At 44.4% G+C, this 10,562-nt stretch overlaps 1 protein-coding gene across 1 annotated transcript in view; it reads right to left on the bottom strand.

Annotated features, from left to right (window-relative positions):
- Positions 1-234: 234 nt before the first annotated feature.
- Positions 235-10,562, bottom strand: part of LOC130367985 (chromaffin granule amine transporter-like) — a 66,194-nt gene continuing 55,866 nt past the window's right edge. Inside the window, exons 14-15 of the mRNA XM_056571114.1 lie at positions 5,396-5,529; positions 235-468 (exon numbers count right to left, since the gene is read on the bottom strand). Of these exons, the coding sequence (XP_056427089.1) occupies positions 328-468; positions 5,396-5,529 (275 nt within the window). The 3' untranslated portion in view covers positions 235-327. The remainder of the gene's footprint in view (positions 469-5,395; positions 5,530-10,562) is intronic.

Here is a 10,562-nt window from a genome sequence, read left to right as displayed (position 1 = left end):
ACCTGCAGAAGTCTTTAAAAAGACAACCCTGTAAATATTGGGTCTTGGCATAAACTTGATATATTTGTCAATAAAAATTTAAAAACTTATGAAATGCATATAATTGTACTTCAATATTTGTGAAAAACAGAATTTTTGTCAAATTTTTGGTCACATCTGTAAAACTGCCAGTGAAGAAATGAAGATGTCAGTGATGGAGGTATGAAGAATCTTAGTTATTGAGGTGCTATATGATGCAGTCCAAATAGTGTTTATTTTGCAAGGACCTGATAAATCGGGGCAATGTGTAACATGGCAACAGTCCGCAGGGTCCTGTATGTGACAGTGTCAGCGAGGGATCCTCATGGTCCTGTTCTGGGGGATCCTTAGGTCCTCCTCACTACTGTGGTCAGATAGTGGTAGATCCGAAGTATTGCTCTGAGCCATATAGGTCTTGGTTTGCATAGGACATTCCTGGGTTAGGATAGCCTGAAAACAAAACATATGTCACATTACACAAAGGCCTACTGTACAGACAGACAATGCAGCTCTTATGGGGCCACGCAGTAGCGGTAGCCCAAATTAGGTTGGATGCCTTATTAATGACCTTAAGGGGGTACTCCGCAGATCAGCGTTTGGAACAAACTGTTCCGAACGCTGAAGCTGGGAGGTCGTGACTTCATAGCCCTGCCCCCTCACAATGTCATGCCCCACCCCCTTAATGCAAGTCTATGGGAGGGGGCGTGACAGCCGTCATGCCCCCTCCCATAGACTTGTATTGAGGGGGCGAGACAAAGTGTGACATCATGAGGGGCGGGGCTATGACATCCCGACCTCTCGGCTCCAGCGTTCGGAACAGTTTGTTCCAAACGCTGAGCAGCGGAGTACCCCTTTACGGATGTGTAATGTAAAAATAATTAACCAGCAAGAATAGGTAATAGGGTATAGCCACAGCAACAATTAATGCAAGAAATACAGGTCGATCCCTACATTACCCAAAATATAATGTGGATCCTGATGTCTTTATCACTAAATTGGATCACAACAAAGTCCCTCAAAAATATATCTTGTGTATGTAATGGTTTATGAAACATTGTTACATTTGAAAGGGTTTACACACAGTACTGTGATACCCAGTGTCTTCTATGTGGGTTTTACATAGATATCTCAGCAATTGGAGAGTAATCACTTGGTATAGGCATGTCCCAGTAGAATAACGGGTAAGTAGCACCACACAGAAGAGAGCTCTGTCCTTGATGTACATCTACATATTACCCTACGTATGGCTATACCTAAACACTATACCTAGTTTGACCTACTTGCATTATTCAATGTCCCAACGTGTTTCCCCAGGCAATGTATTAATGTCTGGGTTCATCAGAGGAAAAAATGGAGGTAATACTGCCTCCTAAATATATGCAATGCATCGGGTGAGATAGTGCTACATCTATACTAAATGAAACGGGTTCTATCATTGCTTTTCATGTTTTTTTGAATTTGCGCTGTTCACCTTGCTGCATAAACAATTTTTGGAATCAAATGGAACTTTCTATGTGTAAATATAAGGGTGGGTTCACACCACGTTTTTCAAATACGGTTACCGTATACGGTTTTCCGCTATAAACCGTATGGCAAAAACCGTATACAACCATATGACTCCAAATTAAAACGTATACGGTTTTTCCCCGTACGGTTCTATCCGTTTGCCTCAGTTTTTGCCAACGGTTTTGCTATTTTGTTGGAATTAGTTTTCCAGCAATTTAATAAAGTTATTATTGTTCTATTGAAATTCCAATCTGCGCATGTGTCAACTCCAAAAACGGATTAGAAAAAACGTGTGCAACCGTATTCTGAAATTCTGTGTACGGTTCTCATAGACAACAATGTTAAAAGAACCGCATACGGTTCGCATACGGTTTTCCAACCGGAGGCAAAAATGTGGTTGACAGCGTTTTTGCCTACGGTTGAAAAATCTGCAAAACTGTATCCGAGGCAAAACGGATGCAACCGTACACAACATTTGGAATACGGTTTACAATGCACTATCTATGCATACGGTTTCGGATACGGTCTTATACGTTTTTTTGCGGAAAACCATATATGGTTACTGTATTTGAAAAACGTGGTGTGAACCCAGCCTAATGCTGATATGCGTACGTGATTACAATATTAGAGCAAAAGGATAAGTTCATTGGAAAAAACTGTACAACTGAAAGAAGCCTTGGCCTGGATACAAGATGAGATACGGTTGGGCATGAAGGCGTACATGTCCCGTATGGCATCCTGGGGAACATTTGTCCACAGATGCTGCAGCGGGGCCTGTAAATCCTGCACACTCGTAGGTTCCTGACACTGTCTTGCCATAAGTGCTTAATTAATGATAAATCTGGTGACCGGTCAGGCCGGAAAAGTGTTGCAATATGGTGAAGATATTCATGGAAAACCCTTGCTGTAGGTGAGCATTGTTCTGCTTAAAAATGCCATGAGAGGCAAGACATGTGGCCATGGGTGTCCTGCACATATTGCTGTGATGTTCGTGTCCCTTATATCACCACCAGAAGAAACGTCTTATGCGATGGCTCCCCAGATCGTCACATCAACATTTGTGGCAGGATTGAATTTCTCACCATGAGGCCTCAATACTCTAAACAAGACTGGTGTTAGTTTCCAAACAGAATTGAGCTCTTTGGTATCAACATAACACGCCATGGATGAAGGAGAAGGAATGCTGCCTTTGACCCCAAGAACACCATCAAGCATGGAGGTGAAAATTATATTTTGGGGACAGGACAACTTCACTGCATCAAAGGACAATGGATGAGACCATGTTCTTTTGAACCTCTTTCCTTCAGCCAGGGTATTGAAAATGGGTACCGTATATACTCGAGTATAAGCCGAGTTTTTCAGCACGATTTTTCGTGCTGAAAACACCCCCCTCGGCTTATACTCGAGTGAACTCTCCACCCGCAGTGGTCTTCAACCTGTGGACCTCCAGAGGTTTCAAAACTACAACTCCCAGCAAGCCCGGGCAGCCATCGGCTGAAGACCACAGCGGCCTTCGACATCATCCAGCCCCCTCTCACCCCCTTTAGTTCTGTACAGTACTCGCCTCCGCTCGGCGCTGGTCCGGTGCTGCAGGACTGTCCGGTGAGGAGGTGGTCCGGTGGGATAGTGGTTCCGGGCTGCTATCTTCACCGGGGAGGCCTCTTCTAAGCGCTTCGGGCCCGGCCCCAGAATAGTCACGTTGCCTTGACGACGACGCAGAGGTACGTTCATTACCAACGTCCTTCTGCATCATCGTCAAGGCAACGCCTCAATTCTGGGCCCGAAGCGCAGAGAAGAGGCGCCCCCGGTGAAGATAGCAGCCCGGAACCACTATCCCACCGGATGACCTCCTCACCGGACAGTCCTGCAGCACCGGACCAGCGCCGAGCGGAGGCGAGTACTGTACAGAACTAAAGGGGGTGAGAGGGAGCTGGATGATGTCGAAGGCCGCAGTGGTCTTCAACCTGCGGACCTCCAGAGGTTTCAAAACTACAACTCCCAGCAAGCCCGGACAGCCGATGGCTGCCCGGGCTTGCTGGGAGTTGTAGTTTTGAAACCTCTGGAGGTCCGCAGGTTGAAGACCACTGAGGGCGGATAGTTCACAAGAGGATGATGACAAGGGGATGATGAAGGGGGGGGGGTGTGGGATGATGACAAGGGGATGATGATGAAGGGGGGGGGTGGGATGATGACAAGGGGATGATGAAGGGGGGTGGGGATGATGACAAGGGGATGATGAATGGGGGTGGGGATGATGACAGGGTGATGATGATGAGGGTCTGGATGATGACATGGGGGGATGATGTATTTCCCACCCTAGGCTTATACTCGAGTCAATAACTTTTCCTGGGATTTTGGGGTGAAATTAGGGGCCTCGGCTTATATTCGGGTCGGCTTATACTCGAGTATATACGGTATTCCAGTATGACAATAACCCAAAACACATGGCCAAGGCAACACAGGAGTGACCCTAGAAGAATCACATTAAGGTCCTGGAGTGGTCTAGCCAGCCTTGAAACCTCCAGTGGAAATCAAATGTTTTCAAATCAACTGGTGGCAGAAAGTTATACAGATTTGTAAACTAATTCTATTTAAAAATTAACCCGTCCAGTACTTAACCTTTCCAGTACTTATCAGCTGTTGTATGCTCCACAGGAAGTTGTATAATTCTTTTCAGTCTGACCACAGTGCTCTCCGCTGACACCTCTGTCCATGTCAGGAACTGTCTAGAGCAGAAGAGGTTTGCCATGGGTATTTTCTTCTACTCTGGACAGTTCCTGACATGGACAGAGGTGTCAGCAGAGAGCACTGTGGTCATACAGAAAATAAATTCAAAAAGAAAAGCTGCAGAGTATAGAAGCAGCTCACCAGCACTGCTGCAGCTTGTAATATGTGGTTCGGATACCGCGCTCTTTCCAGCGTGGAAGAAACCGCTCCGGTACCGCAACTGTCCCTCTCGAGATGGTGCTCAGTCAGATGAATAACAGAACTTGAATATGAAAGAGCGGAGAGACAAGACAGCACTCACCATACAGTGGGTACTTTATTCTTCAGTTGGGAACATACAACAACAGGTCAGGAAGTCAGGTAGCATCAGTTAGAGGATTATTCATTACGCACAAAACGGTTGTCCCGATGCGTCTCCCGCTGTCTGCCTGACTCCCTGACCTGTTGTTGTATGTTGGCAGCTGAAGACTAAAGTATCCCACGTCTTGTCTCTCTGCTCTTTCATCAAAAAGAAAAGAACTTCCTCTGTAGTATACAGCAACCAATAAGTACTGGAAGGGTTACGTTTTTAAAATAGAAGTAAATCACAAATCTGTTTAAGTTTTTGGCATCAGTTGATTTGAAAACCTTTATTTTCCACTGGAGTACCCCTTTAAAGGGGTTCTCCACTTCCCTGTCTTCCGGAGCTCCGCTCGCAGCGTCCGGAAGTTTATTACTCCGGACGTTGTGTGCGGGCTTCAGTGTTCGAGGCCGCCCCCTCGTGACATCACACCCGCCCCCACGTGACGTCACGCCCACCCCTCCCCTCTGGACGCTGCGAGCGGAGCTCCGGAAGACAGGGCAGTGGAGAACCCCTTTAATGGCTTGGAGAGGATCTGCAAGGAGGAGTGGGAGAAAATCCCTCCTAAGATGTCACGTCAAATACTTATTTAACTGAGAAAAATGCTAATTCATTTATAACTTATTTGTAATTTTTTTTATTTTTTAGATTTTTTTTAATTCCGTCTCTCACTGTTCAAATAAGCAAACCATTATAATTACACACTGATCATTTCTTTGTCATGGGGCAAACATACTAAATCACTCTACCCCTTTAGTTTTAAATAAAACATTTGCTTCGTATAGTTTCTAAAGACTTGCTCACCATTTTCTCTTCTCTGGCTGGTGGGCATCTGAGAAAGAAACAGAAAGGAGCGTATAGAATGTTCAAGACTCCAATGATCACCATTAACCAGGGGAATCCAATGGCCTTTGCAATAATTCCACCAGTGGCAGGTCCTAAAAAAAATCACGCTTACTGTGAGGCATATCAGCAAAACATACAGACTAGAGTCCTATACACTGAGACACAGACCAGAGAACAGTCCTATTATATATAAATATATATATACATACATACAGTCATGGCTTTAAATGTTGGAACCCCTGAAATTTTTCAAGAAAATGAAGTATTTGTCACAGAAAAGGATTGTGGTAACACCTGTTTTTCTATACACATGTTTATTCCCTTTGTGTGTATTGGAACTAAACCAAAAAAGGTAGGAAAAAAAGCAAATTGGACATAATGTCACCAAACTCCAAAAATGGTCTGGACAAAATTATTGGCACCCATAACTTAATACAGTGGTCCCTCAAGTTACAATATTAATTGGTTCCAGGACGACCATTGTATTTTGAAACCATTGTATGTTGAGATCAGAACTCTATGGAAACCTGGTAATTGGTTCTGAAACCCCAAAATGTCATCCAAAAATAGGAAAAAGTGAGGATTAAAGAAAAATAAGTTGATAACTAATAGAGATAAAGAAAATCCTTACATATAAAAGTAATAAAGATCTGCTGGGAGCTGTAATCACTGTCTATGTAGAGGACAGGAGCTTCTTCAGGGTCCTGTACATTACACGCAATACTCACCTGGTGTCCAAAGGAGCAACTAGCCCTGGCACAGGTAAAGAGTAGTGCAGAATATGTAATACCTCCCTGTACTGTAGGGAGCGCTACCAGACAGCCAATCAGTGCGTGCCCTTCAGTAATACAGGGGTTTTACCAGTGAAATGCCCATTCTGATTGGTCAGTTCTTCCAGCCAATGAAACTTTCACAGATCTAGACTGTACATAGCATTATATGTTGTGTATGGTTTCAAGTTACAATGGTCCAGAAAAGACCATTGTATGTTGAAAATATTGTATGTTGAGGCCATTGTAAGTTGAGGGATCACTGTATTTGGTTGCACAACCTTTGGAAAAAATAACTGAAATCAGTGGCTTCCTATAACCATCAATAAGCTTCTTACACCTCTCAGCCGGAATGTTGGACCACTCTTCCTTTGCAAACTGCTCCAGGTCTCTCTTATTGGAAGGCGCCTTTTCCCAACAGCAATTTTATGATCTCTCCACAGGTGTTCAATGGGATTTAGATCTGGACTCATTGCTGCCACTTCAGAACTCTCCAGCGCTTTGTTGCCATCCATTTCTGGGGGCTTTCTGATATGTTTGGGGTCATTGTCCTGCTGGAAGACCCAAGATCTCGGACGCAAACCCAGCTTTCTGACACTGGGCTGTACAGTACAACCCAAAATCTGTTGGTAATCCTCAGATTTCATGATGCCTTGTACACATTCAAGGCACCCAGTGCCAGAGGCAGCAAAACAACCCCAAAACATCATTGACCCTCCACCATATTTCATTGTAGGTACTGTGTTCTTTTCTTTGTAGGCCTCATTCCATTTTCGGTAAACAGTAGAATGATTTGTTTTACCAAAAAGCTCTATCTTGGTCTCATCTGTCCACAAGATGTTTTCCCAGAAGGATTTTGGCTTACTCAAGTTCATTTTGGCAAAATGTAGTCTTGCTTTTTTTTTTCTTTTTTTTTTTCTATTTTATACAGCTTAACATTACGTAATAAGGAATACATTTCCACAAATATTACAATAATAATAATATTTAAAAAAGAAAATGAAAGTGAAAGTACAGAACTCAAAAGAAAGAAAAAAAAAAGAGAGAGAGCGCATTAAGAAAAAGAGCGCATTAAGAAAAGATTTATTTCCTTAAAGGGGTACTCTGCCCCTACACATTTTATCCCCTATCCAAAGGATAGGGGATAAGATGTCAGATCGCTGGGGTCCCGCTGCTGGGGACCCCCGGCATCTCGGCTGCAGCACCCCGCTATCATTACTGCACAGAGCAGACTTGCTCCGTGCGTAATGACGGGCAATACAGGGGCCGGAGCATCGTTACGTCACGGCTCCGCCCCCTCGTGACATAACGCCCCGCCCCTCAATACATGTCTATGGGAGGGGGCGTGGCGGCCATCACGCCCCCTCTCATAGACTTCCATTAAGGGGGCGGGCTGTGACATCACGAGGGGCAGAGCCGTGACGTAACAATGCTCCGGCCCCTGTATTGCCCGTCATTACGCACGGAGCAAGTCTGCTCTGTGCAGTAATGATAGCGCGGTGCCACAGCCTAGATCCCGGGGGTCCCCAGCAGCGGGACCCCAGCGATCTGACATCTTATCCCCTATCCTTTGGATAGCGGACAAGATATCTAGGGGCGGAGTACCCCTTTAAGTTCCCATTTATCTAATATTATAGACATTTATCAATATATCTGGCCCAAATCTCATAGTTTTCCCTTCACGGTTTGCAATGAGCATTTCCATTTTATAAGAATTTTGTGTTTTTGTAATTATACTGGAAATATCTGGGGCTTCTCGTGATTTCCAAAGTAACGCTATCACAATACGTGCATTGTTTAATACATGAAATATAATATTTTGATAGCTTGTTGGAGATTTATCCAAGTCTAGAGACAATAATGCCAGGTCCTGGTCCCCAAGAGATTTGAGAATCTAAAATAAATTGTATGAGAACGTGTACCTCTGCCCAAAATGATTTAATACAAGGGCATTCCCACCATATATGTATAAAAGTCCCTTTTTCTTTTTCACATCTCCAGCATAATGATGTAGTTTGGGGATATATAGATGATATTTTGTGGGGTGTTTGATACCATCTATACATTATTTTACGGGAAGACTCCAATGGTTAACGCATCGAGATATTTTATATGGTAAAATGTATAGTGAGACCCAATTTTCATTTCTAGATCTCTTTCCCATAGAACTTTAAAGGAAGGTTCAAATTGGGAACTTAGTTCCTTAAAGGGGTACTCCAGCGCTTAGACATCTCCAAAGGATAGAGATGTCAGCAGAGAGCACTGTGCTCGTAATGTCAGCAGAGAGAACTGTGTTCCAAAAAAGAGTCTCCTCTGTAGTATTCAGCAGCTAATAAGTACTCGAAGGATTAAGATTTTTTTTATAGAAGTAATTTACAAATCTGTTTAACTTTATGGCACCAGTTGATTAATAAAAAAAAGTTTTGCACCGGAGTACTCCTTTAAAATGACTACAATTCCCATTCTGCAAATAGATGCGTTGTATATTGAATAGATGCGTTGTATATTGAGAATACCTATGCTTCTGTGATAAAGGTGATAACCCACATTAATTTATATATATCCTTCATATGTCTGTTCAGATAGTTTCTCTGAATGTTAAAGGGTTAAATTCGCCCTACAAAAGATCTATGGTCTGGGCCGAGGCTAAACACCTCGGCGCAGATCTTATGTGCATACAACATGCACCTATTACAATGAAAATTCAAGATCAATATAACTCTTCCCCCATGGTTTGCTTGGAAGGCTAATCCATATGTCTTACAACATTCTAACTACAAAACCAACTATCAGAAGAGATTATGTTTTTTTTTTAAAATAATAATGGAACGGTCTCTAATGATTCTCTATTGTGGTGTGCATTCAAAGCCACAATTAGAGGTACAATTACAGTGGTCCCTGAACATACGATGGTAATCCGTTCCAAATGAACCATCGTGTGTTGAAACCATCGTATGTTGGGGGATCCGTGCAATGTAAAGTATAGGAGCTAATACTTACGTGTCCCCGCCGCTCCGAACCGTCACTGCTTGTCACCGCTGCCCTGGATGTCGCCCTCCATCGCTGTTGCCGCGTCCCCGTGATGTCCCCGCCCCTCCGGAACGTCTCTGCTGCCTGGGATCATCGCTGATCGATGTGATGACGACGATGGAGAGTGCCGGCGATGGAGGGGATCCCGAAGAGGATGCTCCGGACCCCCGAGGACAGGTAGAATACCATCACTGGAGCACACGGGGCACTGTAAACGGCTATCCGGTGGCAGCTGGAGCAGTCAGCGCTGCCGGATAGCCGTTTATGCGATGGCCCCGACATAAAAAAGGATAGGGGATAAGATGTCAGATCGCCGCGGTGCCGCTGCTGGGGAGCCCTGGGATCCCCGCTGCGGCACTGCGCTATCATTACAGCACAGAGCGAGTTCGCTCTGCACGTAATGACGCGCAATACAGGGGCCGGAGCATCGTTACATCACGGCTTCACCCCTCATGACATCACGGCCCGCCCCTTTCGATACAAGTCTATGGGAGGGGGCGCGGCGGTCGTCATGCCCCCTGCCATAGACTTGCATTAAGGGGACGGGCCGTGATGTCACGAGGGGCGGAGCCATGATGTCACGCGTCCTCTGTATTGCCTGACATTACGCACAGAGCGAACTTGCTCTGTGCTGTAATGATAGCGCAGTGCCGCAGCGGGGATCCCAGGGCTCCCCAGCAGCAGCACCGCGGCGATCTGACATCTTATCCCCTATCCTTTGGTTAGGGGATAAGATGTCTAGGGGCGGAGTACCCATTTAAGACGCCTTCGGTTTAATTCCTATTGGCATGGAAATAAAGCTGGGAGAACACTATCTAAACTGGTAAAAACTAATGTTCCACGTACATCGATAGAATATCTTTTTAGAAAGGATTGTACTAGGATATTTCATCCTGGATCTATTGCTGAAACTTTTGCACAATACTATTCCAAGCTATATAATTTAAAAACTGGCGAAGAGAAAGAACCTTCCTCTTCTATGATTTCAGATTTTCTTTCTTTAATATCACTTCCAACTCTAGATAGAACCCAGCTTGCCTCACTTGAGGTTCCTTTTTCTGAAAATGAGGTAATGGTGGTGATGGGAGCAATAAAAGGATCTAAATCCCCAGGCCCAGACGGCCTGGTGAACGAATTCTTTAAGATCCATCCAGCTGTTCTGGTGCCAAACCTTACTCAATCAAATAGCAAAGAGGGGGGAAAAAACGGTCTGAAATGTTAGAGACAACAGTCATTACCATACCGAAACCTGGAAAAACACCTACAGTACCAGAAAACTTCCGCCCGATTTCCCTCCTCAATTCAGATTAAAAAATTATGGGCAA

This window comes from Hyla sarda, chromosome 4 (assembly GCF_029499605.1).
Source record: "Hyla sarda isolate aHylSar1 chromosome 4, aHylSar1.hap1, whole genome shotgun sequence".
In the NCBI taxonomy this organism is placed as follows: Eukaryota; Metazoa; Chordata; class Amphibia; order Anura; family Hylidae; genus Hyla; species Hyla sarda.
The sequence above is the reverse complement of the archived record's forward strand: the minus strand, read 5'-3'. Positions and strand labels throughout refer to the sequence as shown.